General features: G+C 41.9%; 3 protein-coding genes across 6 annotated transcripts; all 3 read right to left on the reverse strand.

The window, feature by feature from the left end:
* Nucleotides 1-458: 458 nt before the first annotated feature.
* Nucleotides 459-15,441, reverse strand: LOC139203198 (unconventional myosin-Va). The gene is made up of 35 exons (XM_070832876.1): nt 15,346-15,441; nt 14,605-14,715; nt 14,283-14,451; nt 13,617-13,761; nt 13,352-13,508; nt 13,103-13,246; nt 12,897-12,978; nt 12,644-12,751; nt 12,135-12,247; nt 11,757-12,025; nt 11,512-11,593; nt 10,590-10,730; nt 10,289-10,420; nt 10,102-10,185; nt 9,876-9,992; nt 9,675-9,772; nt 9,476-9,562; nt 8,617-8,937; nt 8,095-8,251; nt 7,735-7,974; nt 7,418-7,621; nt 7,139-7,232; nt 6,892-7,040; nt 6,597-6,806; nt 6,375-6,475; nt 6,151-6,265; nt 5,935-6,031; nt 5,154-5,279; nt 4,242-4,393; nt 3,669-3,758; nt 3,294-3,426; nt 2,908-3,205; nt 2,146-2,320; nt 1,951-2,031; nt 459-1,865 (listed from the first exon to the last, which is right to left on the reverse strand). The coding sequence occupies exons 1-35, from the start codon at nt 15,370-15,372 to the stop codon at nt 1,704-1,706; spliced, it is 4,971 nt and encodes a 1,656-aa protein (XP_070688977.1). The 5' UTR covers nt 15,373-15,441; the 3' UTR covers nt 459-1,703.
* Nucleotides 15,442-15,756: 315 nt separating this feature from the next.
* Nucleotides 15,757-23,105, reverse strand: mbd3b (methyl-CpG binding domain protein 3b). Of its 4 annotated transcripts, none has more exons than XM_070832878.1 (7): nt 23,045-23,105; nt 19,856-20,015; nt 18,497-18,634; nt 18,212-18,302; nt 17,850-18,027; nt 17,286-17,438; nt 15,757-17,020 (listed from the first exon to the last, which is right to left on the reverse strand). In XM_070832878.1, exons 1-6 carry the CDS (start codon nt 23,056-23,058, stop codon nt 17,291-17,293), a joined length of 729 nt encoding a protein of 242 aa, XP_070688979.1. In that variant the 5' UTR covers nt 23,059-23,105; the 3' UTR covers nt 15,757-17,020; nt 17,286-17,290. The 4 variants fall into 4 exon arrangements, with proteins under 4 accessions (XP_070688979.1, XP_070688980.1, XP_070688978.1 ...); XM_070832879.1 differs by lacking the exon at nt 23,045-23,105 and adding an exon at nt 21,190-21,407; XM_070832877.1 differs by lacking the exon at nt 23,045-23,105 and adding an exon at nt 21,094-21,407.
* Nucleotides 23,106-23,491: 386 nt separating this feature from the next.
* On the reverse strand, nt 23,492-26,052 carry LOC139202775 (cytochrome b-c1 complex subunit 10-like). The gene is made up of 3 exons (XM_070832349.1): nt 25,938-26,052; nt 24,531-24,670; nt 23,492-23,719 (listed from the first exon to the last, which is right to left on the reverse strand). The coding sequence occupies exons 1-2, from the start codon at nt 25,997-25,999 to the stop codon at nt 24,550-24,552; spliced, it is 183 nt and encodes a 60-aa protein (XP_070688450.1). The 5' UTR covers nt 26,000-26,052; the 3' UTR covers nt 23,492-23,719; nt 24,531-24,549.
* Between the last annotated feature and the right edge of the window lie 1,827 nt (nt 26,053-27,879).

Raw genomic sequence — 27,879 nt, forward strand, 5'->3', positions numbered from 1 at the left:
TCACAGCTGTAGTAGAGCTGGTTAGAGACTGAGATTTGTTTGTGCAGCTTTTCAGCGCAGAGGGAAATAAGGTGGAACAGAGAGAGCGATTGTTGTCATTGGGCATTGTAAATAGCTCGGATGTAACAAACACATGTGAGACTATGTGAAGTGAAGTTTGCTGCTCTTTTGTAGACTTGAATTTATGAATTTAGCTCTGGGCGACTGGGCAGTTGGGAATTATGTGTGTGTGTGTGTGTGTGTGTGTGTGTGTGTGTGTGTGTGTGTGTGTGTGTGTGTGTGTGTGTGTGTGTGTGTGTGTGTGTGTGTGTGTGTGTGTGTGTGTGTGTGTGTGTGTGTGTGTGTGTGTGTGTGTGTGTGTGTGTGTGTGTGTGTTTGCGCCCAATCTGGATATGTAGCTATTATTGAAAGATACAGGAAGGCCGTGTACACACTGGAGATGAAAAACAAGCAATTTGCACAAATCTGATCATTTAATGGGCTTGATTAAGACCCAAATAAATACACCGTTAGCTTTTGACTTTTACACTATGATTATATATGGCGATATAGACGTATGGCCATATATAATATATAGATAGTAAGGAAAATTACCCATCTCACTAAACTAAATCTAAACATGTTGTGTCACTCTCTGGTGTGTACAAGGTCTTTTATTCAAAGGGACATCTGCACATCTGTCTTTTGAGAACTTCAACAGGTACACAACTGTCACATAGCTGGAAATGCCACGAACAAAATCTTTATTTATTGCTGTTGACAATGATACGTTAGTCGAGGAGACTCCTCCTCCCTCAGAGGCTGCATTTGCGTGTTGGGGTATCAGACTGGCATGTTGGACAGGAATGCACAGAGAAGCTAAGGGGCGGGGATAAACGTAGAAGCACAATGAAAAGCACACAGACACAAAGTGGACAGACATGCATGACCTGCTCTGTCTAGCTGACCAGGCCACACAGACAGACACCTGCACAGCGACGCCGGTCCTGTACTTCCAGAGGTGGTGCATGATAGGAACAATAAAACAAAAAGAAAAAAATGTATTGTGCCAGCACGCATAATTATTTGATGTTAATTGCCAATTGTTGTCTCCTTTATTTTGATATTTCATTATTGTTTTCTATTTTTCAAATGTTTGTGAATATATAAATATGTATTACTGATGATGTGTAGTGGTACAAAGTACTCGCATGAGAATTTTTTTATACACAAGATGTTTCTAATTTTTGGGTTTTTTTTTATTCTGGTCGTTCTTATTGGGGGTTGAGGTTACTGGGACTGCAGTCTCATTGTGTTTCTGCTTCCAATAAAATATGAAAAAAAGCTACATTTCATTCCTTGTTTGTCCAACTATACTGAGATATAGCAGCGTTTTTGCTATTTCTGACATCAGAACTGCCTAATGTTGATTTTATCCAAATCTTCACTACCGTTTTATTAAATAAATTCCTTAAATTTCTGCTCTCCATTAGCATTCATACAATCTAAACTTACACCTAAGACCTTCTGCAGTATACAGGCTATTCCACTAAAACGGATTAATTAAACAAGTTAATGCCACTAAAATATATCTGAGAGGAATTAAGTTAACAATACCTCCTGGAAGTTTTAAAAGGACTAAATTCAATAGTTCAAATGAGCTAAAGCATTAATATATTTTCTGCAAAGGGGCCCCACTGAAGAGGCTGGACATCCTGTTTTTTTTATACTCTGCGTAGAAAGGAGATCTTGAGGGAGTCTGGGATGACTAACTGCTCAGCATGGAGGACGGGCGGAGGCAAGTAGGGAAATGTGACAGGAAACACTCGCCTCACATCCATTAGGAGCTGTGGAGGCTGACCGTCAGAGTGGCTTTTCAGCAGGCCCTAGAGGAGCGAAGACATGAGAGCAGTCACATGAGGAGGCACACTACTTTAAAGCGAAGGCGTGACACCTTGCAGCTGTAGGTACCTGCACAGTTCGAATGAAATTCAGTGTGACTCTTTCATCAATGTCACTGTGGGGAGTGTAGAGGGTCAGAATCTTCACGATCTGTTAAACAAAGCAGATACCATCAGGAGGTTATTTATTGTTCATTTACACTTTACACTGCACAAACATTTTCCCCTTCCTCCTCAGGCCAGATGGAGATAGACAGAGACCCACCTGCTGGCTGGACAGGGCAGTGCAGGTCTGAACAAGGGCCTGTGCCTCCATCTCTGTCTTCTTCCCAGCCTGCAGCAGCTGAACCGCCTGGATGAGGGGCTCTAGTGAGGCCACGGCGCCCCCTGCCTGCAGGCCTCTGCTCCGCAGCCACTCTTCCAGCAGGCTCACATTATAGCTTGGTGACAAGAGAAAGAGTAGCTGATTACAAATATATTCACACACAAAAGGAGGACACAATAATAGAAACACAGGAACACTTTCATGAAGCGGTGCCCAAAACAGAACACACCTCTTTATATTTTTTAACACCTTAATGCATATGTTGAATTACATGTGTTAGCTTTGCAACAAAATGTCACTTGTCACTGATTGTGAGGCTGTCTTGCATTAAACAGACAAGATGTGCATCTTATATTTTCTCTTCCTAATGTAAAGTGAGCTGTTCATCAGGAGTAGAGATGAAACTCTTGAAAAAAACTCCTGAAAATTCATTGGCAGCTGCCTTTAAACTACATCAAATTAAAAATCTAGTTCAATACATTAAATTAGATTAGATTCAACTAAATCGAATTTGAATTTTAAAAACAGTTCAATTGATTCAGTTTAAGTAACACAAATAAATTAATTTACAATAATTTAATTAAATTGAATCTAAATATATTTGATTTAAATACATTCAGTTATATTAAATTAAATCAATAACAAAATTCAAGGTACATGATACGAAAAATTGTTAACACATCTATCTGTGAACGTTTCTACCGTATTTGCAAGCCACGACTCCAGCAGCACATGTCTTTCCTCAGCAGCAGGCTATTGAGAGCGGAGGCAGCGATGAGGTAGGTGAGTTGGTGGAAGGCCTGCTCCATCTGCGTCAGGGGCAAAGCCTGATGGGACAAAGCAGTGTGAAGGGCTCCCAGCTCCCTCAGCACCGACGCCATAGTGGGAGCATCGCCTCCTACGGTCCTGGGGTCTGAGCCTGCTCGCTTCCTGGACGCTACCAACTTCACAGCAGAGCCAGACAGACCTGGGATGGTCTCGCTCTCCAGCAGAGCAGGGACTGAAGGACAGAGGGAGCAGGAGGTAAGGGAAGAAGAGCGGTGGAGGGGAGAGAGTTAACGGCATCATAGTCTTCACTGCAGTGGTACCTATGATGGTTTGTAGGCGTTTCTCAGTGATGGAGAGGAGCTGCTGGTAGGCCTGGATACGGAGGTCACTCAGCGTGCGGATCAAGTCACTCAGATCTGTGGTCAGTGGAACCAGTTCAGCTGAGTCAAGGGTCTGAAAAGTAATTAATCCAGTCAAACATTCATACAGCAAAATGTAGTGAGATTTCTGTAGTCAGAAACCAATAAATTCCCAACTAGTACAACAAGTCTCTTCTATTAATCCTATTCATCGGAGAACAGGCTGTGTGCATGATGAGAATAAATCACAGCACTGTGGTTTTTCACTGTTTTTTAGCGACAAAGATGCTCCCAGTCAATAAAATGTAAGTAACAATAAATACATGTTCATCCTACCTGTTTTGGGCAGTGCTGGGCCAACAGGTCGTGAAACAGACAGGCGTTTTTCAGCAACAGAGCTGTCATATCTACATCGTTGCTATGTTTCTGCAGGTACAGATAAAGTGAGAGCAGGTCACACAGTCACTTGGAGATCAACACTAATGTGATATAATAAAAAAAATTATTAATGTCTTCTTAAGTGTGTGTGTTGTATATGTGTGTGTGTGAGACTGACCTACTTTAGTCAATGCATTGTTACTGTTTATTTACATTGTTTATTTTATTTATATTTATTATGATTGTATAGATTGTGTTACCATGCTGTGACATCGTTGTATTGTACGCAGTCATTCCAGTGAAGCCAAATGAATTGAGGCATTTGAGGTTGATTGTGGTTTAGTTTCTCATTAGGGGAGGGATTGTTGGACTTGGACACACACAGGGCAAAACAATCACATGAAAGTGATTCAAAGTCAGTTGTTGATGCCTCTCTGGAAGAGACAGCCTGCCTGACATGAGGTGATCTGCCCTTATTCATCATATGCCTCAACCATATGGTACACAAAGCAGATTCAGGACACAGGTTACCTTCAGAGCTGCCTTCATAGCAGTGACAGCAGCGCTACAGAGTGACCGAGTGTGAGTCTGGTCTCCGCTGCAGTCGGCCTGACGAACACACAGGAAGAGCACGCTGGCAGGCAGACCAGGAGGCAGAGACAGGGCGCTGTCAACACGAATATCTGGACCACAGACAGAGAGAGAGCAGCAAATGGCAGAGCGAACACGGCCAGGTCACATTTGTCAGTTATAGGAGAGTTAGTTACAGTAAAAGTTTGTTCTTGCAGTCACACAGTACTTGGATGCACTCGCTATCCCATGCACAGGTTTGCAGCTGTCGTAGGAGACCAAGGATCGGTTGATTAATCAATTGACAGAAAATTAACCAGCAACTTTTTTGCTGAACTTTTTTTTTGCTGAAAAATTTTTATAATGCCCTTGTTCCAATTGTGAAAATTTGCTTCATTTCTTTGTCTTATGTGACAATAAAAAGAAGATTTTTGGGGGGGGTTGGATGGTTGATCAGACAAAACACACTATTTGAAGACATCAGGAACATAATGGGATTTATTTCACTGTTTTCTGACAAAATATTGGTTGGAGAGCTAAACGTTTCCTCTTAAATATACAGTATTTACCAGCTTAATGTCAACATGAAATGATTTGCGGTTCAGAGAACAGCGTGTTGGTTTTTTAAATGTTGCTCTAAAGGGGAAAGCTTTGTGGTTTCATCTGATCTGTGCCTGTCAAATCAGTTTGCCATCAAGAAAAAGATCTGAAAACCAAACACACAGAACAACTGAACATTAAAAAGTGCATTCTGTATCGTGATCTTTCCACTCATGAAACTCCTCAACACTTTGGTTGATTCCAGCAGCTCTGTGGATAAAGAAAAGATGACGCTGATGAAGATGAGTGAGGTGGGCAGGTCTCTAATCTCACCTGTGATGAGGTTCTTGATTAGCTTGGCTTCATCTTTTTTCCTACATTCCAGCAGACCAGTGACCGTCGCTGGCTTCGGTCGGGATGGACAGGACGAGGTCTCTGGGGTGAAAGCTGACGGGAGAACTGGAAAGAGATTACAGAGATTTAATAACTGGAGGGTTAATACTTTATGTGTTGCATTTAAGTTTATACATTAACTTTAACATGAACTTTTGATATTTGATATTTCTCTAATGATAAGAGTACATTGTAATGGAATTATTTCTACGAGCAATATGAGTTAATGATCCAAACACACTGTGATATCAAGGGGAAACTATTCATATTTTCTTCTCAGTTCTGAAGAAAAACAGCGAGATCATCAAACACTTTATTCTAAAAGTGTGAGGCAAACCAAAAGCTCTGAATTTAAGGTTCTTGTATAAACTACGACAAAATGACTGAAATAATAATGTAATTAGTGATAATGTCATAATGTAATGTATAATATATATAATTTATATGTATAAATAGAGGATATATAAGATGATATGCTGTATACAGTGCATACATAATAAACTAATCAATTTTAATGCTGTACTAATGTTCGTATCATTGTATACTGTTCAAATTACTGTATTTAGCTTTTTATTTGTATTTTTTATGCTTTGGCACTGTTTGTAAAGCTGTTTTATCCTAATAAATCCCACTGAACTGAAAAAAAAAAACGGATTATATTTAATGAGTCAGAAGACTTTCATATCACAACAACTTCGTAGGCGACCTGATGAAGTCTTACCTTGTGTCAGGAGACGTCTGAGTGAGACTGTGTTTCTAATCTCCTTCAGCTCTCTCCTCAGTCTCACACACTCTTGCTCTCTGGCCTCTAGTAGTTCCTGCAGTTCATTTACACACAAACACACCTACATTTTGGATTTCTGGCTCTCTAGACAAACATCTCTACCAACTGAGGATTCTTCATGCACCACAGACGCCTGCTTTAATAAGTCCATACCTGTTGCTGTGCGGTTGAGGACGACGCAGAGATCGCTTGATTAAGCTGGGACCTCAGAGCCTCCAGCTCCTCCTCCCACTGACTGCGCTGGCCACGCAACTGGCTCTCCAGAAACCTGACACAGACCAGGACCGCAGAGTTATTCAGCCAAATATAAATCATAGGATAAAACTGAAGGGGGGCGAGGTGATACATTAATAGGGATGAGTGAGTGATAGACTGACTTGTTGGCCACTCGCACAGCATCGTAAGCATGGGCAAGGTCCTCTCCTTTCATCTTCACTGCCGGGTCTTTGGACACGTCCATCCTCTCCATCAGCTGCTCCTGTCAGTGCAAACATGAGCACAATGTGATATTCTATTACCTGACATGATGAGATCAATGTGTGTCAATCAAGTGTTGTCAAATGTCTCTTTGAGTTTTGTTTTGCTTTCTTCAATCTCACCATTGGCATTTCAGAGCTCCACACTGAGACTCTCCTCTCCGAGGAGGGAGACGTCACGCTGACCCTGCGGACCTCCTCCGGGGAAGGGAAGGCAGATGGGAAGGGTGACAGGGAGAGTGGGGTGAGGGACTGGGGTGATAGAGGAGTGGGGGAGGAAGGCTCGAAGCTCAGACTCTGGGTGGAATCTGTCCTTCTGTGGCCCTTGGCGCGCTGTTGAGAGGAAAGGTTTTTTGGGTGAGTTTTAGACCAAAATGGTATTTTTGTCGAACCATTTGAGTGTGGTGTAATTATGAACCTCAGTGAGCAGACTCATCTCCCTGAGGTTGTCGTATCTCTGCTCCAGTCTGGTGAACTCTCTCAGGAGACCCTGATACTTTCTCCTCTCCTCATCCAGCTCTGCCCTCAGAGCTGCACTCATCTGAGACACAGCCTGCTGCACACACTCTGCACACACACACACAGAAAAGCACAGAGAGAAAGAAGACTAAGGGTTTACTTCTGAGGTAATGCAGACTGTGTGATGCTGCTAAGTTAGAAACTACCTTCTTGGGCTTTTTCTTGTTCAAGCAGGCGAGCAGAGAGATCCTCTCTCTCTTTGCATGAACTCTCCTTTTCTCTCTGCACAGTTTGCAGCTCCTTACAATGAGAATTAGAGCAAACAATTAAAATCCTGAAAATCATAATACACCAAGCTTGCAATAGCTGGTCAAGGAAAAGGGAATGTTTATTTCATGACAACTGGTATTCTTCTCTCCTAATAATATCACAATCAGCAGCACAGTTTGAAATGTGTCAGGTTATTCTTGGGTTGGTAGACCTACGTGTGTGAGTTGGAGGATCTCCTGGGCAGCCTTCTCCTCCGCTCTCCTTCTTTCCTCCACCTCCTTCTCACTGATGACGGGGCAGGGCTGAGGCTTCTCCTGTTTCTCTAGGTTCTGTATCGTCGCCCTCAAAGCCTGCAGCTCAGCACTGGAGACCTCTCGCTCTGCCTGCAGGGTTTCTCTCAAAGCTGCGCTCTCCCTCGCCTGTACACAAATAAACACAACTATATTGTGAGAATATAAAATAGAATGACCTCATGTCAGGAGTTTTACAGCTTACAAGGATCACACAACAGGATCAAACTCCCTTCACCCACCTCCTGGTCTGCTCTCAGCTGCAGCTGCATCAGTTTGACTTCCATGCCCTTGTTGAGCTCCCTGTACCTCTCCACTGAGCGGGCCTCGGTCTTTAGTTTCAGCAGCTCTCTCCTGGCAGCCCTGCGGCGCACGCAGCACTGCATGAACACCACTGCCGCACGTACTCGCCTGTACGCCTGCCTCGCCAACCACCCACGCACCCTCACCTGAAGCAACACGGCAGCTCGCTCTGCCACCAACTGAGGAGGGAGAATAGGGTTTAAATTTTTCATCAATCCAGGCTATGTCTGTCTATCACAATTAACTCATCTCTGACAATCTTATCTCTGTCATGTGGTGGTTAAAGTTGCGATACAGACCAGTCTGTATCTGCGGCGTGCCAGTGTGCCCCTGCTGAAGGCCTGGATGGTGACGGTGGCCTGTCGGATCATGAGGAACAACTGTCTGACCGCCACCATGCGGTACGTCTTCTGGATTACTAAAGCAGCTTTGGAGTAGCGCAGGGTCAGGGCCAGTCTGCAGCCAAAGCCGAAAGAAGAAATTTAAGTGCAGAACATTTAAGTTTTGGGCTATGTCTGACAATGTGTTCTTGAGGACCGATAAACGAAAATCCTGGCAGTATGTTTCTAGTTTTCACAAGTTATTGTGAAGTGTAAAATACACTGTAGGCTCTCCTGAAATAGTGCCAAACATAAACCTGGCTTCATTCTACATAAAAGATGAATATCTTCAACAATATATATATAATATTTTACCACTGAACTCATTTTCTTTCTAGAAATAAAGTGTGTGTGAAGTTGTGTTGTAATATAAAGGAATACCAGCATTAAAAATGTTCACATCTTTCTCACAGACACACAATTATCTTTTTCCATCCTCACCGTCTGGCCAGAGTCCCTCTGCAGTATCTCTGTATGGTGACAGTTGCCCAGCAGACCCTGGTGTATCTAATCCGTGCCAGCCATCCTCTGATTCGGCTCTGGATGATCACAGCAGCGACACGCAGCCTCTCAGCTCTCAGCCTCTCTAAAAGAGCCACCTGACCGGCTCGGAAAAATACTTTGGTCTTTCCAAAGCAGTACTGGTCTGGGTCTGGGATGAGCTGAGGCAGAGCCTGTCTGCACAGAGCCTGGGCCTGTTCTTGCCTCTGAGGGCCTCGAAGCAGAAGACGGTATCTGCTGAAGAATTCCTCGTACGTCCATCTGGAAGCAAAGATTTTGAACAGACGTCTTAGAGAAAACCGTTCTGTCCTTTTCTTTTGGTCTCTTCTTCTATTTCTATTCAATTGACATAATTTGACTCTGCATAAAAATGTCCATTGGATATTGGAAATGTTGAACAAAAAGACAATTAAAGTGTCATTGTCAAGGATTATCTATCTCAAGTACGTCTCTGTTAATGTATCTGTATAACATATTGTCACAAACTGAAGCAAATGCAGCCTAAAGGTAGGAAATATATCTAAGATATATATTTATATAATATCAACCTTTATTACTTATATTTATACATTATTGATATGTATCACTTATATTTGTAACTAATGTAAAGCCTATTAACCACAGCTGCAGTTATAAAAAAAAAAAACTGGTGTATCCCTTTAAGATTTAAGATTAAGGTGCTTTTGGAATCAGAGTCTGGTCCATGTGTCTCTTTCTTCCAAGACATAGAAGAGAAGAAGAAAAGTCTTTTGTAGAACTTTCTTTACACAACAAGCTCTCATACTCTTGAGCTCAGTACCTGGACGGATAACCTGCAGCACTGATGCGAATTGTCTCCAGCACCCCACAGGCTCTCAGCTGCTGGACTGTCCTCCGGGGATCAAACCTAGCAAAGCAAAGCTGTTAGATTGCTTGATGCATGTTTGTGAGTGAGGGAAAACACAAAATCAAATGCATAAGCCTTTAATTTTGTGAAGACAAGCCAAGCAAAGACATACATAAAAGGTTCTTTGAGGTCGTTGGGTTTAATGCAGCGTACATAGTGAGGAGTGGTGTTGTTGAGCGTGTCCATTAGCATCTGTAAGGACTGACGGAACTGAAACGCACCAAAACGAAGCACAATGAACAAAAGCATAGTGTTAAAAGACAAATTCACTATTCAATCCACAAAGCACAAGGATGCAGCTGTAGCAGCTCACCTGGAAGCCCACTGTGAGTTTATGCTCTCTGGTGGCTCTTTTCCCTGAGCGAACACTTCCATTAGCCACTGAGGACACATTTCCCTGCTGCTGGAACAACTCGGCCACCAGCTCAGACTGACACACACATGAACGCACACACACAGACACAAGTCGCAAGTCATCACCAAGCCACACAGAAATGAAATAAACTTGTGAAACGTGCAAATATGCGACACATGTCTACCTGACTTGCTCTGAGAATGTTAATGAGCTCCTCAAAGACTGTATCTCGGTTCTTGTCTAAAAAGCCATCACATTCATATTGCACCTGGTGGGAGAAGAAGTTACTTCAAATTGTCAGTGAGTGTTACTAATGTTTACAGTTTCTGTCCAGTTTTCGCCGAAAAATGGCATTGACCTTCACCACTCACCATGTCAGCAAAGTGCAGAACGATGAAGGCACTGCTGGACATTCGAGGTTTCCGAAAGTGAGGGTGGGGCTTGCTGGTCAGGTGTTGGTCATACAGCTTCTGCACCCACCTCTCATCTGAACCTTTGGGCATCTGATCAAAAATAAATAGACATCCAGTGCTTAAAATAAAAGCTGACATCTTTAACTTAGTGTATGTGTGTGTGTGAGTGTCTGTGGGAGAATAGAAAGTAAAGAGTAAGAAAAGATAAAAAAATAAGATTCAGACAGACAGGGGGAGAGTGAGACACAGCATGACTGACCCTGCACTCCTCATCCAAAAGATCAAACAGGCCCAGTTGTCCCTCTATGAGATTGATGCACTGCTGATTGTCACTGAACTCGATCCTGCTCCAGGCCAGCTCTTCACGGATGTACTCCTCCTGCTCCAAGTGGAACACATGCTGCCGCCAAACACAAAACAAAAATATAAAACGGAAAGATTGAGACAAAATGAAAACAACTGCAGTGACAGATAGTTCAAGGAGGCCGACGATGTGAGCGTCCTGAGGATAAAAACTGCCTGGAAGGATCAACACTGTCAGGCCACCTCGGCTATGAGGAGCAGATGATCACACTGAGGACACAGTCTGCGTTGGTTCTCTCTAAACAGACAGGCCGAGACGGAACATTTTTAACTATGAGGAAAACAAACCTTAAATCTCCTTAAAATCAGAAAAATATAATGAGATTTTTGAAACTTTTCACTCCTAGAAAAGTGCACAACACTGCAGGAGAGCATGAGCACATGCATTAAAATGTGCATTAACTTCAATCAATCAATCTTTATTTATATGGCGCCAATTCATAACAGCGTTATTTCAAGAAGCTTTCCATAAAGAGCAGGTCTAGACCAAACTCTTTAATTAAGAGAGAGACCCAACGATTCAGGAATTCAAAATTAAGGATTCAAGAATCCCCACATGATCAACAATCAGGTATTACATATTAGGCAACGGTGGCAGGAAAAAGTCCCCTTTAATGGGAAGAAACCTCGAACAGAACCAGGCTCAGAGCTCAACTTACAAAATTGAAAGCAAGATGGACCTGAAACTGAAGCTAACAATGAAAGAAAGTTATGGGAAGAATAATCTGTTGCTGCAATATTTGTAGTATTACTACTCAATTAATCTCAACTCAAATCAGTTTGTGATGACAGACATTTCTGCTTGTCACATGACTTACCCTGTTGAATTGCTGTTGCAGTTTTTCATTCGCATAATTTATACAGAACTGTTCAAAACTGTTCCTTTCAAACGTCTCAAACCTGCTCCGAGAGAGAAAACGAGTCAGTCCATCTTTGTGACAACACACTGAAGACGTGACAAACACACTTCAGAACCCTGCATAATATTTCTGGTGCAATAAAACAAACTTTAGAGTGGAATAAGGTCACAAAAACAATTTGCATCCAGTGTCACAAAGCTCACCCATAGATGTCTAGCACCCCTATAAAGGATTTGGTTTGTCCCCTTAGGGTGCGCAGAGCAGAGTTGAGCCTCTGGACAGTCCATATAAACAGCTGGCCGTATATATGTTTGGCCAGTGCATCTCTGGCTTCCAGAGCCTGCTGACCAGACATGGGTTTGACCAGCATCTCTCCCCCTACAGCCAGTCTGCGATGACACAACCAGTGAGCCATCTGAGGTCCATCCACTCCTAACAGCTTGGAGAAGACAGCCAGAGAGCGGTCGTCCGCCTGAGGAAAAACAAAGGACTCAGGTATACCTCCTGCAGTGTTGCAGGATGATAGCTGAGAGAAACTAGAGCCCTCCAGGAGAGAGGAGACACAGAGTACACATTCTTACATCAATATAACCCCTCTCAGAACTTCTCCCAATGACTTGGATGTTGACATTTCCCAGGTGCAGAACAGATGCCAGGATCCTGAAGAGCTCCATCTGTTGGTCAGGCTGCACACCTGCAATTTGAGCAAATAACAATTTTGTTTTATCTTCACAACTAAGGACATGATTCAACTATATAAACATCTAGCAGCAGCATCCTCACACATCTGAGAGTTGACATTGTCTGTGTGTGTGTCTTGAGGGGCCATTTGGATGGACCCCACTGAGAGAACAACATTTTCTGATCTTTTGTTGTTGTTATTGACAAAACTAAAGCGTCAAAATATCAGTTTGGTGATGGTTAAAGTTAGGGTCAGGGACAGGTTAGTGTTTTTTTAGTTACCACATACATTGTGCCTACGGGAAGTCCGCATAAAGATAGCGAAACATACCGTGTGTGTGTGTGTGTGTGTGTGAGTGTGAGTGACAGAGAGAGAGAAAGAGAGAGAGAGAGAATGTAAATACTCTACCCAGTACAGTGAAAGCATTGCGAGTCCGCTCCAGGTCGGACAAATCATCAGTACCAGGAATGTGCGTCTCTCCTCCCTGGTTGGTGTATCTGAAATGCTCAGGTGCCTCTGAGGGGAAAACACAACACACAGTCAGACTGGATGCAACACGGGCATTATAATAACGCATTATGGACACAGTAAATGGGAAAAAATGTAGACTTGGCAATATTTCGAGGACAAGCTGAGGGGGTCGGCTATGATTCAGTCTCACCCAACTTGAAGGATCTCATTTCAGGCAACTCTCTAGAGGCACACAGCTGGTAGAAGATGTGGTAGTTCCTCTCTGCTGAGGTCTTACACACACATTGACGTATAGACAAAGTTCATGAACATTTGTAGGTGTGACATTTCATCTTTTAACTGATATAATGTGCAAAAAATATTTTTTTAGCATCACTCTGGCTAAAGAGAGCTTACTTGGAAGACGACCCTTGACTTCTCCAGGAGATACGTCCTCATGTTTGCTGCAATGATGTCCCCTTTTCTGCCAAAGCCAATCTCAATGTACTTCCCAAAACGACTACTGTTGTCATTTCGAGTGGTTTTAGCATTCCCAATAGACTGTAGACAAAAGTGTGGGTTGTTTGTATCATAAAAAAAAAACCAAACATAATTGACAGGAAAATCTTTACTCCAAAGTTACAAATCTGTTCAACCACCAGTCACCTCCATTATTGGGTTGGAGGCCAGAACCCTCTCCTCCACGCTGGTCTGCTGTGCTGCTCCTCCAACCACAGCAAAGTATCGCATGGTGAATTTGGCCGAGACCGTTTTCCCCGAGCCAGACTCCCCGCTGATGATGATAGACTGGTTTTTCTCCTCCCTGCACACACAGATAGTGTGACTATAAAATCCCGTGTAGTGGAGTTCTGCTGAGAGCATCAGGGCTGCAGAATAAATAAGAGAGTACGGGATATTTTCGACCTCTGACCTGGTCATGGTGCGGTATGCTTCCTCGGCCACAGAAAAGATGTGAGGCTCCATGTCGGCCATGTCCTGACCACTATAAGCATCAATCACCTCCTCTCCGTATATGGGAAGCTGGTCATAAGGATTGATGGCCACTAACACGATACCTGCAGGGACAGGAAAAGAAACGAGCATCAGCACAATAGTGTGGGTATTGACATAAAGGTTGTAAAAATAAATAGTTTTAGTTTTATATGTATATATATATATATATATAGAAAATGCACTTCAAAATATAGCAAAAGACAACCTTTCCCATTTTATAGGGATATAAGACTAAAACACATACATTTTTATGGCAAAACTACACAAATTTAAAGTAAATGTGATTTTGAGTGACTTTGAGAAAACCCTTCTTTAACAATATTACATCATCTAAATAACAGGAAATATGTAATTATATCTAAAACAAGTAGTAGTGAGGGAGTTGCCTCCCTGGCTCAGCCTTTGACCCACTGTAATAAAGTCGACATTACAAGCTACAATCCTCCAGACAGAAGCACACAGGAGCTTCCTGTTTCTGGCTCTTTGCCATCACATATCTCAAAGACCTTAGGTTGGACAATCACGCCAAGATTTACTTAAATCTCCCCCTTGATTATCTGACTTTTAACCATTCACAGCTCACCACAGTAGGTGTAGATGCTGCTGTAGTCCAGGAATCGAACCCGGAGGTTGTGCAAGACTGCAGGTTCATGGAGGAAGCTGAGAGCTGTGAGATCATTTTCACCCTCCAGGATGTCGGGGTTCCCCAGTGGAGGGAGATCAGAGGGGGACACCACTGGGTAACGGGCCTCCTAGTATAGGAGAGAGAAGTTATGGGAACTTTTCATTGTTTTGTAAAAATAGAGAGACAACACTGGAGTTTAGCATGATGTTGTTTATGGGGTCCATGATACCTGAGCATTAACACTGATTTTTGGATAGTATCACGGCGCTGCGCGTCTCACCTTTCCATTAGAGAGCTGCAGCAGGAGATGCTTCTCTCCAGGACTGTAGTCCTGGAGGAGAAGGGCTGACACCCACACTGCATCTGGGTCAGGAATCCACACGCTCGCTCCCTAGCAAAGGCACAGATATGTTCAGATTCAGAGTGAATTATTATAAAGAGGGAGAGAGGCACTGCGGGTTGAACACACTCTGCATGTTCTAGACCTATTTTCTCTCCCGACACTGTTCAGGTACATGTAACACTTCCTGGCCCCACCCAGACAAGATATTTGTCCCCCATCAGCATAAAGGGCTCCTAAACAGTGTTAAAAATTAACACTGGTCATCCTACTTTAAATGGCCTGCATGGATTAGCCATTATCTACTTTTAACATATCTAATTCACGTATTAATGTGTCCATTTTACAAATTTAAGCTTTTCAGCAATGCTTTGAATACCAGTTTTCTACATTACTGAGCAAGTTTACAGAAACAGAGAAAATAAGGTGCTTTGGCTAAAGAACACACACACAACAATCAGGAAAGGTAATCATTTGTGTACTTGGACAGATTTTATGAAAATTAACACAACTGGGAAAGGCTGGTTAACACACACTAGTAATCCATAAAAATACAATAACACTCACGTCATTATCAGCGTTGTAGTCGTTACTCCTCTTTTAAGAACCCATAAATGTGCACCCCTCAGCAGTGAATTAACAAGGGCACATCACTTTAAAAACAAACAACTAAAGTCTCACCTTGGTGTAGAGCTCCAGTGAAGTCATCTTAACTTAAAGCATCATCATTTTAGAAAAATCAAATGGGCTAAAACATCAACACTTCCTCTGAAGAGACACTCTGTATCCTCCGCTCTTGTGCAGAGGAGTCCCTTTGTGTCCTGGTGACAGTATTTTGCACTTTGTCCAGGCTCACATAGACGCATGAGGACTGTCAAGTTAACTGTTAATCTGCGGCAGGATGCAGTGATTGGATGGACTGGAGAGGTTTCTCCAAATGAAGTTTTTATCATTCCTGCCTGGACCTAAGAACACCTCGTTTTGGGGGATGAGATTCATCTGCAGACAGGTTCACCCACAATTACAAATGTGAATATAAAAAGTATTTTCAGTATTTTTAACAGAAAAAAAACAGACACACTTGCAGCAGACTTAATGACATACCGACTCTTTAATAAGTAATACAATCAAATTCATTTCAGCAATCAGCCTGCTGATATTGAGAAGAGAATTTCATTATTTGGGCTGGATACATTATTCACCATCAAACCTTGACAAACAGATAAAAAAACAAAACAAAAACAAAATTATTCTCCAAGTAATGAAACAACTCTAAAACTCTACCCTAACTGTAATTTGCCGTCACCAATTTTGTACGTGGGTTTATGAGGAGGCAGCACGTGTGTGGTAACACTGACACATTAAAAAAGTGGACTGACGCTGTGACAGAGAACTTGGCACTAAACAGCAATGTTTTACAACATCAGTAAGCACCTATGACGATGATGAAAGTTTAAAAACAGTAATAATTTTATAATAGAAAGAGGTTTCAAGTCATTTCGTTCCCATTGTGCTCAGCCCCATCATGTGTACCTTAGAGCCAATAAAATCGCTTAGACTTTAGTTACACGCATGTCAGACAGCTTACACCCTCTTCAAAATGACACCCTCTTTGGTCAGTACTGAACATGACTCATAATGTAACACAGCTGACGTGAAAGACAATATTTCCTTGAAGCTAAGCAAGAGAATCTCGACTCCTTATATAATTGCAACTGAGCTGGATCCACTAATAAAAACAGTCTGTGTGTTTTGTGTCTACTACTCATGGAGTGCATCATAAAATTCAAGAGAGAGACATGTCATAATTACAAAACATTCATATCCAATCTGCCCAAAAGAAAAACAACAAAAAAAAAAAAAGCGTCCGGATCAACTTTTTGCTGACAAAAAATGTTTGGATTTGACATGATTGTCACAAAAATACAAACCCATTCAAAGCCTTTTAGTAAAAAATACGCTTATCATTGAACACTGACTTTGACACTGTAGATAAGTTATTTTTAATATTTGCAAGTTCATTTAACATCATTTCTTGTCAAGGGATATTTTTTTAAAACGTCCTCGTGAAAAATCAACTGAGCTCAGCAATACGCGGGGTGATTTAATTGATGATGAAGTCAACAAGTCCCATTCAGTGGAATTAATGATGAATACACTGATTTGAGACCCCCAGCGCTCCCAAGGGGAAAACAGTTTGTTCGTTTGTACGGGGAGGGTGTTTAGTCAGTTTAAGGTTTAAGTTGGACGTAGATACAAGGGGAAAGCTTCAGGGCTGGACTGCTGTGGGGCTCCTACTGTTCATGGTCGTGTGTGTGCAGGCGCTGAACAAACCCATACGGACTTCACAAAAACCCTGCAAGAGGAAAGGATCACCAATTAGAAGAAATATATTCTCTAGTGTTTTGGATTGCTGGCTTTCATCTTATACTGTGTAATAATTATTGCGCTATGTTAAAAGAGTCATGACATGCATTTCAGCTCCGACAAGACAGCAAGTAACATTAAATTCACTTAGTTTTCTGTGGAATAGAGCAACAGGTGGAATAAATGTACAGAATTTTGTAGATGTTTTTGTCTACGCAGCAATTACATCCTCTTAAATGTGTCCCGTCACCTACCTGTGCTATACGCTCTCCATATCTTCACTGCCGTTGCCCTCCTCCTTCAGAGCCTCTCCTTCGCTGGCGGCCTCCTCGACGTGGGCCAACATATCAGCCATCAGTGCCTCCTCCAGCCTTTTCCTCACACTGTACACCAGCTCCTCCTGTTTCCTACACGTGTACACAACAGGACGCGGTTACAGTTGGCAGTTACAGCTGTCCATTTCAGCCGCTGAATCAGCACAGAACAGATGGTGTGTTTCTACAGTGGAATTTCTGAACAGACTCGACTCGGTTAACTTTGAATGAATCCAAATGACAAAAAAAAAATTGTCGCAGTTGAAGATTTCTCCACTGTTGTTTTTGTGACTCTGCCCTTGCACAGTTGTTACTCTGGTTTAGATTAACAAAGGAGGCCAGGATCTCGTGAACTGGTATAGCGGGTTGTTGTAACTTCTGTTTCACGTGTATTTTGCTCAAAGCCAAAAGAGCACAAGTTCAAACAAAGAACAGGAACTGCATTTTGGATATGACACTGTTAAAAAAAAACAAAACATGTGGAGGTGTTCTGTGATCGCCCACCTGATGTCTTCATCTGTGACTATGAAGGCCTTGCACAGCGGCTGTGCCGTGTTGAGCCACACTCCTGGGTTCTTCTCCACAGCCGCAGAAAGCTGGCCGGTGATGGGAGCAGCGCTGGTGTGCAGAGCGCTCGCAATAGCCGACAGCAGAGTCTTGTCTGTGCATCCTGGGCCAACACCTGAGGTGCCAACCGGGCGGGTATAAGAAATGTTTGGAAGACACATCAAAAGCTGCAACTGCGCTCAAGATTAGTTAAATCCGAAGCAAACAACATAGAATTGTTGCTGAGCAATACTACAACACTACAGAGTATTAACAGTTGATTTTGTCTGAAGAATTGATGTTTAACTTGTGTATTTTACCTTGCAGACCTTTAGGCAGTTCCATTGTTTTCACCAGCTCCTCTGCAATGTCGTAAGCATTAAGACCACTGAGTTTCTTCTCCCAAAATAGCTGCAGACAAAAAAAGTAATATTAACAGAGAGAAACCCAACTGCTTCAATGGAAATATGCTACTGATTCCAATACAGCAAAATAAATCAACATATTCAAACTGAAGTCGAGTTCATCCAGTTTCAAAGAATCACGTAACGTGTTTCAGGTTTACATGGGGTGATTTACACAGTAACAGGCAGAGGGTTTTTCACCTGTCTGGGCTGGTCAACGGCCTTCTGAGGATCCGTCTTCACTTTGTTGTTTGGGTGGTTGGTAACCTTGGTAACAGGCTGCTTAAAGATGGAGGCCGTCTGTCTGACGGGGAGCGATGTGTTCAAGTCAGGTTTGCCCTTAAAAACATCAAACACATGTTGTGGGAGGATGAGGCCAGGAGGAACTTAAAGGAGTAAAGACAGAATATGACATAATAACATAACACATAACTAAAGTGTTGATTACAGTCGCGCCAAGAGGATTAAGTCTGTGCGCTGAAGTCTGAACTGAAGTTCACAGACTGTGAATGTCCGATCATTACGTAGAAGTAGTACATCTGATTATAATCACATTTGTGTATTGCAGTAAGTTAATGTGCTACTTAGATATGTTCTCATGGCGTGTATGACAATTTTAGCCTCATTCTCTGAGCTGCAACAGATTTGGGAGCAAATAAAAAAGACATGTAAACACATAATTAAAAGTGGTAAGTACAACAAGTACAAAGCTTTAGTTCTTCAGTCGGTCTCTGTTGTAAGATGATCGACATACAAAAGCACAATGAGACGGCTTTGACAGCAGCCAACAGGAAAAACCTGAAGTGATAATCGTCAGGGAACGTGAATCAAAGTGTCTCCCCATTAAGAGAGACACTGTGTGCAATTACGTACGATTGATTATTCAAATGTCCACACACACGTCGACAGATCTGTCAGCGTCTAATGTCACGATTGATTGGTCAGTTGGTGGTGTTTTAAAAGCGCTGGTCTCGTATCATGAATATAAACTCCTCCAGAGCAGGTTAGATGTGCAGTGTAAGTCACCATGGTGACATGCCCTGGTAGGAAGTGAACCACCGTCGTAGCCCCCAAAACTCAGGGTTAAACCTCGCCAACACCAAATCCTGCTTCGTAGAACAGGCGTCTGTTGTGCTGATGAAATGTGTCTGTTTAAGTTCAACATAATCAGCTGGAACACAGTTATTCATTAAAAAAAACTTTATATACAAGACACATCTGAGACTATAGGTCAAAAAGAAAGACGACATTTAAAAAAAAAAGAAAGAGTAAACCTGCTCCTAGATCAGTCTGTCTAAAGCTCTGTGTCATCTAGTTACGCAGATATTCATATTCATGCTTTTACGCATAAACAGTTAGTCGTCTACATTTATGAAAGTTTGACAACCAATATATAAAAAGCTGCCTTGTGCCAAGACTTCAAGACGCTATAGGACTAAAAACACTTTTAAGATTAAAGATACAACCCAGTTAGTGTTGGCGTGCAGAGCTCAGCGACCGGCCCGCCGTCACCTGTGTTTGGCGGCCAGTGGCTGGTCATCGTGAGCCCGTTTGTCTCACCTTGTTCTGGTTGTTGTTATCATAGCGCATTCTCTGACGGTTTTTGTTCAGCTTGCTCATCAGCATCTTCCCCGTGCGGAAATCGAAGGAGCTGAGGTCCATCTGGTTGCCAAGGTAACGGGCCAGTTGAGGCTTGCTCCGAAACTTCTTCCCAGATGGACTGGCGGGGAGGCAGAGACATGAGAAACCACTATACTAACATCACCTCCCACAGACACAATGAGACATCAAGACGGGGGGGGGGGGGGACAACAACCCAAAAACAAACGGAGATGAAGGCAGGGGAACAAAACAGAGAGGGTGACGCTTCAAAAACACAGACACAGGGGACAGAAAGTTACAAATGAGGACCACGACATGCAACAAGTCAAAAGCAAGTAGAGGCAGAGCACATTCAAGCGGGCAATGATGCTGAAGTCACATTACTTTGTGAAATGGATGCAATCTTTGATGAACACTCCACCTAAGCCCTGTTGTCTATTACAGGTGGCACACATTTTAGTATAATGACTATATATATATACATACATATATAGAGACAAGAACAGTATAGACACAGCCTTAACATTAACCTCTAAGAACCGGTGATCACAATGTAAACATGGCAGTACTAACATTTGACCAAATGTTTCAGAATGGAAACATTGCAACTCCACATGTGGGAGCAACAATATCTTTAGCCTGAGCGATGGCCAACAAAAGAACAACTGTGGGTGGATACGTGCTAGTAACTCATGCAAATGTATCTTACATCACACACCACAGTTAACACCAGGAGGATTGTACAGTTAGCCTACCACAGACTATACAACCGACCCGCCTCCCCCCTCTCTTGCCTCTGATCCTCATCTTGCTCTTCTCCTCTGCTAAATGAAAGCAAATCTGGCGTTGTTGATTCACTTCAATGGGAAATAAACAGTATTAGCTGAGAGCACACTGAGTTTTATTCATCAAAAGGCCTCGCCAGGCGGGAGCTGCTAACATTAGTGCTGCTGCTGGCCTGCACGGTGGGACAGACTCCTTCTCACCCCATCCCATCATGAGGGGAGCTGGCCTGGCTGGCCTGCTGCGCGCGGGCGCGCACACACACACACACACACACACACACCCTCCCCTCCTCTTCCCAAACTTTACACCGTCCCCCCCAACCTCCTCCACCACCATCACACTACTACAGTCGGTTTCCTTGCGCAAACTCGGTGTCCTATTAGTTTTGCAAGCCCTCGTTCGTTTAGTACCTAAAATAATAGACATCGCTTTTTCCGGCTGACAAACCCGACTTTCTGGTCACTTCTTCCATTTTCCAGCCCTTGGGGAGAGCAGTGCAATCCCACCTTTTCTTCTCCATTTCCCACGCGAGTAGCCTATAAATCCACTAAAAGTTACAGCGAATAACCGGATTGGATTTTAGGAGATGAGTCTATATTTAGGGCGGCAGGACTATCGCCTCTTACGCTTTTGTTTCGACCATATTACAACATGCCTCCTCCGTAATGGGATCTCCCTGCTAACAACATCTCCTCTCTTTGTCGTGGCGCAGATCGCTCCGCCGCGGACCTCGGCCACATCACTACCTGACTGTCTCGCCGGGGCACGAGGGCTACATCCGCAAGGAAAACATAGGACAGCATGGCTGCGTAGGGACAGGAAGCTGGGGGGGATCACGCTTCAGAATAAAAGCGCACATTTTCTCAGCATAAACTCCTCAAACGCGCCATTTGTTTGTTCTCTAATTTTTTAGAAATGTACCCTAAAACAGTCACGATCTTATTCTCTTATTATTCACAAGTCTTGTGACTTGATTATGAATATGTGATATCTTGCTGTTCTTCGGTCTGTCCTGTAATCCTTCCTGTAATTCAGGTCCCCTTTGAAAATGTAATCTCAGTCTCTATTAATAAATTGTGGTACACATAACAGAAATTTCACTTAAATATTCAATTACAAATCAAAATTACAATGAAACGACGTCTATAAAATATTTAATGAATCAATTACATGTTTACTACGTAGGATTTTAAACAGGATGTCGTTATATTGGTTGTAATTGTTTATTCTTAAAAATCACGTGGTTCTTCAACTTTTTAAATGTAATTTATGTGAATATGAAAGTTAATTCTTGCCCATGAGAAAAGTACAACCAATAATATTAACTCAAGGTCTACTTACTGACTCAACGTAGCTTTCAACTACAACTGAAATTCATATTCTTAGTCTTTGGATATTGTTAAACTATTTATTACCTGAATTCTTTGGTTGTCCCAAAACGTTGGGTTATTCACCTTAATTCTTGAATAAAAGAGAGCGACCGTGTGGAGGTGAATCCCTTTAAGAAACACAAACATTTTCAAGGAGAGCCCCTCAAAACGCCTCAGCCGCTGCTTTTATTTTGAAAGGCTCTACCGGAAGTGCCGCCGTGCTTTCACGCTAGCTTGACGCTGCTAGCTAGCACAACACCAACGTTAACCTATGGGAAACATAAATTAGGCTACTGCCACAAATAGACCGTAAACAGCAGCCAAGCAGGCGCACTGACAACAATAATGGACGCCGCTGAATAATTAAATGAACTAGATTCAGTAAATTAGCGCCCCTCACTTGTAGCTCGCTCGGCAATACAACATGTGAAAGTTTCATGTAGTTAACATTAAGCTAGCTACGTGAAACCGGAGAGCCGTTTCTACACGACAATGCCCACCGTTGTCATTCAGACTTGGAGCCGGCTTCTCTGAATGAACAAAGTAGATCTGATCGCTTATACACAGACACCATTTTAAAAAAACAAAGGCATGTCATGCATTTATGGAGGCTTTGTGTGTGTATGTGTGTGTGTGTGTGTGTGTGTGTGTGTCACAGCGCTGCAGGAAAAATAAGATCTGCTTTGAACGATTAAAATCTGTGTCGAAATAGCTCACTGTCGACGCAGAGCACCGACTCCGCGCTAAATTCAGCATTAGCTGCAAATATCAGGATAATTTAGCCTCGATACAATGATGCAAAAACGCCGACATCCTAGCTGAAGTCCACAGCTTTGCTATTTGCAAATGCGAGACCGCCGAGTGCATTTGCCTCATCGATGACAAACACTTTCCAGATAGATTATGAAAACGACACATCGCGCATCAAACGCTACATTTACCATAAGTACCCGCGTCGGTAGTTTCATCGCCCTTCAGATGATATACTTACTCGTTTTTATCCATCTTGGAGACACTATCTCGTTTTCTCCCTCTCGCTATGTTAAATCCCTTCTCCCCTCTCCTCTTTCAGTCCCCTCCCCCTTCGATGGGAGAAATGAAAGACATTATCCACGCAAATTTCGCAGCCTGGCTGATAAAATGAGCAAAATGCCTGTCCTAACCTGGTGCATTCACGGCCTGCAACCAAGTCCGCAATACCTCGGTGGATATGCATGATTCAGCATGAAGTGGGAATTATATTATCAGCATCTTTACATACGCAGTGTCTCCAATTAAAGGATATTTCACACTACTTTTACAGCGCAAATAGTCATGGTCAGCTGGAAGAGAACAGGTCTACTAAGCCCCATGCAAATGAAAATTTAAGTAAATACAAAAATGCGAAATTGCATATGGAGCATTTCACACAAAATCAATAAAATAAAATAAAAAACAGTTCAAATTAGATATTTTATTAGCAGGAGTTTTGCAGAATGACTGGACACATTGGGGTACATTAAAGATTTATTTACATGAAATAATAGTGGGCGAAGAACAGCATTTATACTGAGTGCATCCTGTGGTCCAAACTCCTAACAAGCCCTCAGTGACTGAATGTTGAGCCACAGCATCCCATTTCTGCCTGTGTTGAGTATGCAATCCACCCATTCCCATTGCTCTGGTCCTGTAGGCAGACACACAGCGCACATACATGTTTGAATGTATGAAAAGCATATCCTTCCTCCTTTGTTTAATACAAGGTGTACAAACTTTAACAGGGCTTGGAAATATCAATATATTAATATAAATAATAATATATAACGTATTGTACTGATATTCTACATGATCACGGTAGGAAAGTGCACATGGTCAGTACAAAAAAACCAAAAAAAAAAACATTGCCACATTATTGATATTTGATTAATTATTGAAATATTTAAACTGACCATTTAAAAATAGACTAGCCTTATAAACTACACTACAAAAACACACTTGAACAATTGAAATTAATACATTTCAAACCTGTTGGGCCAGTTACGCTGAATGCACAGTTTTTCTGAACCTTTATTTTGTCATAAACTGACCCAGTTTCTATTTTAAAACTGGTTTGACCCCTTTGCAAAGCTTTAGATTAGACAGAAGCATAATGCCTCCATGCCTGCACTATCACCTAACAAGCTTACAAGAGCAGCTCAATGTCTGTGGCTGACATTTTTTTCGAGTTTTTTTTTTTTTTAGAGTAACAGGCATTTCTGTCCTCAGCATGGGGTTGCCTGTGCAGTCCGCCAACTTGCCCAGTGTAAACACAAAGAGAGCTCCTTTAAAAATACTCAGTGTTTATTTGAACGTTCAGCTCGGACACCTTGCGTGGCCTACACCTGTCTGAGTCTTATCAGGACTACATGGGTGGGGTTGAAGATAATGAGCGATCCAACTGAACATTACAAACAAAGTGTGTGAATGACAGCAAGTGTTGGTTATAACAATACACTCACAATTACGTTGTGTGGGACTTTACTCATCCTTCTTGAACTTCCCTCTAATGTAGGGCACATAGTCTAGAAATAATCGCCAGTCTGTGAAGTGAACAAGTGCCACTCCGCCAACTGTTCCCCAGGCAACCATATTTGGTACCCTGGATGGAAGAAACCGATAGGATTCATTAATGAGACAGAAACACAATTGATCACAGTATACTAATCACAAGAAAAATGGATAGTTATACTCAATTAGTTAATTCAAGTGGAATGATGATCTTCCGAGTGATGCATTTGTTAGGATCAAGTTTTTAAGTTTAAGCATGCACACCACCCGAAGTCTACGCACAAACAGGCACAGTGACGATGGTTGTGACTCACTTGTGCTTGTTCTTTTAAAAAAAATACCAAATTCATCTTTTAAAGATCTGTTCAGACTGCAGCAGTTTGAACTTAAAAAAAAAAAAAAAAATCCAGATTTTTCTCAATTTATTAGCAGCTGCAATTTTCACAAGTGCATTTTATTTGTGATTACTGATGACCAGAATCAAAAGAATTATCCTGAGCACTGGTGTAAATTCAAGGCAAGTGCATGAGAGAGAGTGAATTACTGATACAGCAAAGGGCCTGTTAGTTGAGTGACAGAAAAATGGGGTTGATAATGAATAAGTTGGCACTCACTGTCATTTATTAGCTCATCAACAATTCGTTGATCTCAGTAATATACAAGAATAATAATGAACATTGTAATCTACTCCTCGGCAGTGGCCCTCTGACTCTTCTTGAGTGCACTTTGCAAGGTCACTGATAGCGCTGTGCACTCAAAGTTAATACAAGAACAAACAGCTGTGAAGGATGATTAAAATCTAAGCAGGCTGAAGTACAACCAATCAAATCAGATTTGAGGGAGAAAATCAGTACATTAAAGCGCGATAAAGCCATTGACGAACACATTATTTTCTAATAATACTACATATGGGTCAGCCTTTAATATATATCGTGATTCTGCAGACATAAACTGGTCAAATATTTGATAAACTGTGATATTAGCACCATTACATGTTTGCATGGGAGTGCGTAGTTAATCACTTGTGGCACTGAAGGGTCGAGGTTTAAGAATAACTTTGATAGGATTAACAAATAATTACATTTCCGATACATTACAGATAACACAACACTCACAAATAAAGTTATTTACCGTCTCGTCCTCACTAACCCTGCTGCTCTGTTATCTAGTTAATAAGATTGTGCTAGTTAGCCAAGTCAGTAGGGAATTAACAGGCAGGCTGAGCTAAAGTTAGCTAGCAAACCAAACGAGTCACACACAAGGACACAGACGCTCTCATAGCATAATTGTAACATGACAAAAGCCCTCAAAATGAATTCCCGGCGCTGTTCTCGGCCTCTGCTATTGGTTTAACTTACCACGTCCTGAGAATACCCAAGTATTTGGGACCGACGAACTTATTTAGGATTTTCTGGACCATCCTGACCTTCTCTGGGTTGCGTCGCTTGACTCCATGCAATGTTTTCTGGCTGATGGCTGTGAAGGACCCTGGGCTGCCTCTTCTTATGCCTGTTCAAAATAACAAGCGGGCTGCGTGTACCAGCTCAGGGTCGTTTCAGGCCACCATTTCAGAGGGTTTCTGTCTTAAAGAATCCGTGTGCTCGGCCACTCAGCTGTGACTTGTACTCCAGATCTGTGCATGTTGGCTTTATGAAATAAATTGCACAAATTGGGAACATGTATTTAATTCATATGTGGTGTCTTGTTTTCATAATGATTGAACTTTCACAAACGCACTTGTTTCCTAAACGGCTATTGGCGATGGAAAATATGAACAAATTCATTTTCCGAACTACAATAAACCCTTTATTACAATGTTTTCCTTTATTTTCCTTTTATGTATACAATATTCAAATGCCAGACATTGGAAAAGGTATAATCTGTTATTAAAAATGGCACATTTATTGCTACATTACTGTTATATACAAGACAGTTCTCAACTATATATATTTATATATATAAAAAAAATTAAAAAAAAAACAAACAAAAAAAAAACAGAGAGAGAGAGAGAGAGAGAGCAAGAGAGATATTGAGTGAGGCACTCCAAGGACCCTGCAGGAGTCAACAGTGTCCTCACTCCAAAGATGTCAGGCTCTGTACCTGTGAATGTATTTACCACTCAATAGTCTCCCTCCTTTTTATTTCGACAGAGATGTGACAAAATAGCTGAAAGCAAGTGTTTCATTACCGCTTTCTTATACCAAAAGAAGTTCAAGCCCATCAACTAAACATTTTCCATCATAATATTGTAACTGTCTGTTAACATTATGTGCTCCTGCAGTGGTCGGGTTGCTTTTCTGCCGATTTCAAACTGTTTCTGTGTCAAGACTCGTATTATGAAATAAGATTCCCCCAAACAAATAATTTGAGAATGGAGCTGGCAGGATAATGGGATGTTCACAGAATACTAAATGACGTCAAGTCAGAGTTTCCCTTGGGACCAAACGGCAATATTGAGCACACTTACTGATCTTGTCATAATAAAAAGTAAAACTTCAGATACAACTATTTGAGAGAGGCAATCAGAACTTCTCACAACAAGTCTCCGTCAACGCCATCAAAGAGCTGGAAGAGTAAAAGGTCAGATGTGAAAATCGTCACTGGAGACTAAATATACTGAGAGTCACTGCAGCAAAGGGCTTGCACTCTGATATACAGAAATTTAAAATGCTCCAAGTCATTAGAGGCTCCAGCTACCACGGAAAAATAACTCACTCCCTAAATTGAAATTGAAGCAACACATACACTGAAACATGTTAATGTGCATCAAAAGCAGACAATCAGAGCCAAAAGCAGCATCTCTTGAACCCCGTAATGTCAAGTGATTTAGCAATATAGGGCAGATAGAAAGAAAACTCATGACCTGGACCCATGACCTTAACTAAAACAGCAGTTTGGACAATATAATCCAGTTGAATAATTAGAAAAAAAAGGAATAAAAACTAAACAAGATCTACGTAACATTTATTTATTTAACTAGATACACTGAAAGAAAATCTCTTTATACCATTTGAACTTCTTCCTGAAAACTGAAAAAAGCATTAGGAGAAGGGAGGGTGGGGGAATGAACAAGTACCTCTTTAATCTCCATGATAAATGAAATGATATGGTTCACAAAATAAAACTGTCTTAAATGAAAATACAAGTTCAGGCACTGATAAGGTATCACTCTCCCATCATGTCATCTTAAGTCTTGAGAATGAAAAGGCCACACTATTGATTTGTATAGGTCTTTTTCTTCATCTCTTTTTGTAGAAATTAAAACACACAAAATGCTCTACCTCCCATTTGTGATTACAT

Source organism: Pempheris klunzingeri, chromosome 6, assembly GCF_042242105.1.
Source record: "Pempheris klunzingeri isolate RE-2024b chromosome 6, fPemKlu1.hap1, whole genome shotgun sequence".
Classification (NCBI taxonomy): domain Eukaryota; kingdom Metazoa; phylum Chordata; class Actinopteri; order Acropomatiformes; family Pempheridae; genus Pempheris; species Pempheris klunzingeri.

Excerpts from the sequence above, each read along its gene's own strand:
- LOC139203198 (XM_070832876.1), bottom strand. The coding sequence starts at position 15,372 with ATGACTTCACTGGAGCTCTACACCAAG. Across the intron at positions 12,979-13,102 it reads AGTCAAGGGTCGTCTTCCAA|ACCTCAGCAGAGAGGAACTA; the intron begins GTAAGCTCTCTT and ends TGTGTGTGTAAG. Across the intron at positions 6,266-6,374 it reads GCTGTGCGAGTGGCCAACAA|GTTTCTGGAGAGCCAGTTGC; the intron begins GTCAGTCTATCA and ends GGTCTGTGTCAG.
- mbd3b (XM_070832877.1), bottom strand. The coding sequence starts at position 21,203 with ATGGAGAAGAAAAGGTGGGATTGCACTGCTCTCCCCAAGGGCTGGAAA. Across the intron at positions 18,635-19,855 it reads ATAACAACAACCAGAACAAG|GGCAAACCTGACTTGAACAC; the intron begins GTGAGACAAACG and ends GATGTTTTTAAG. Across the intron at positions 18,028-18,211 it reads ACTGCCTAAAGGTCTGCAAG|GTGTTGGCCCAGGATGCACA; the intron begins GTAAAATACACA and ends TTGGCACCTCAG.
- LOC139202775 (XM_070832349.1), bottom strand. The coding sequence starts at position 25,999 with ATGGTCCAGAAAATCCTAAATAAGTTCGTCGGTCCCAAATACTTGGGT. Across the intron at positions 24,671-25,937 it reads TTGGGTATTCTCAGGACGTG|GGTACCAAATATGGTTGCCT; the intron begins GTAAGTTAAACC and ends TCTTCCATCCAG.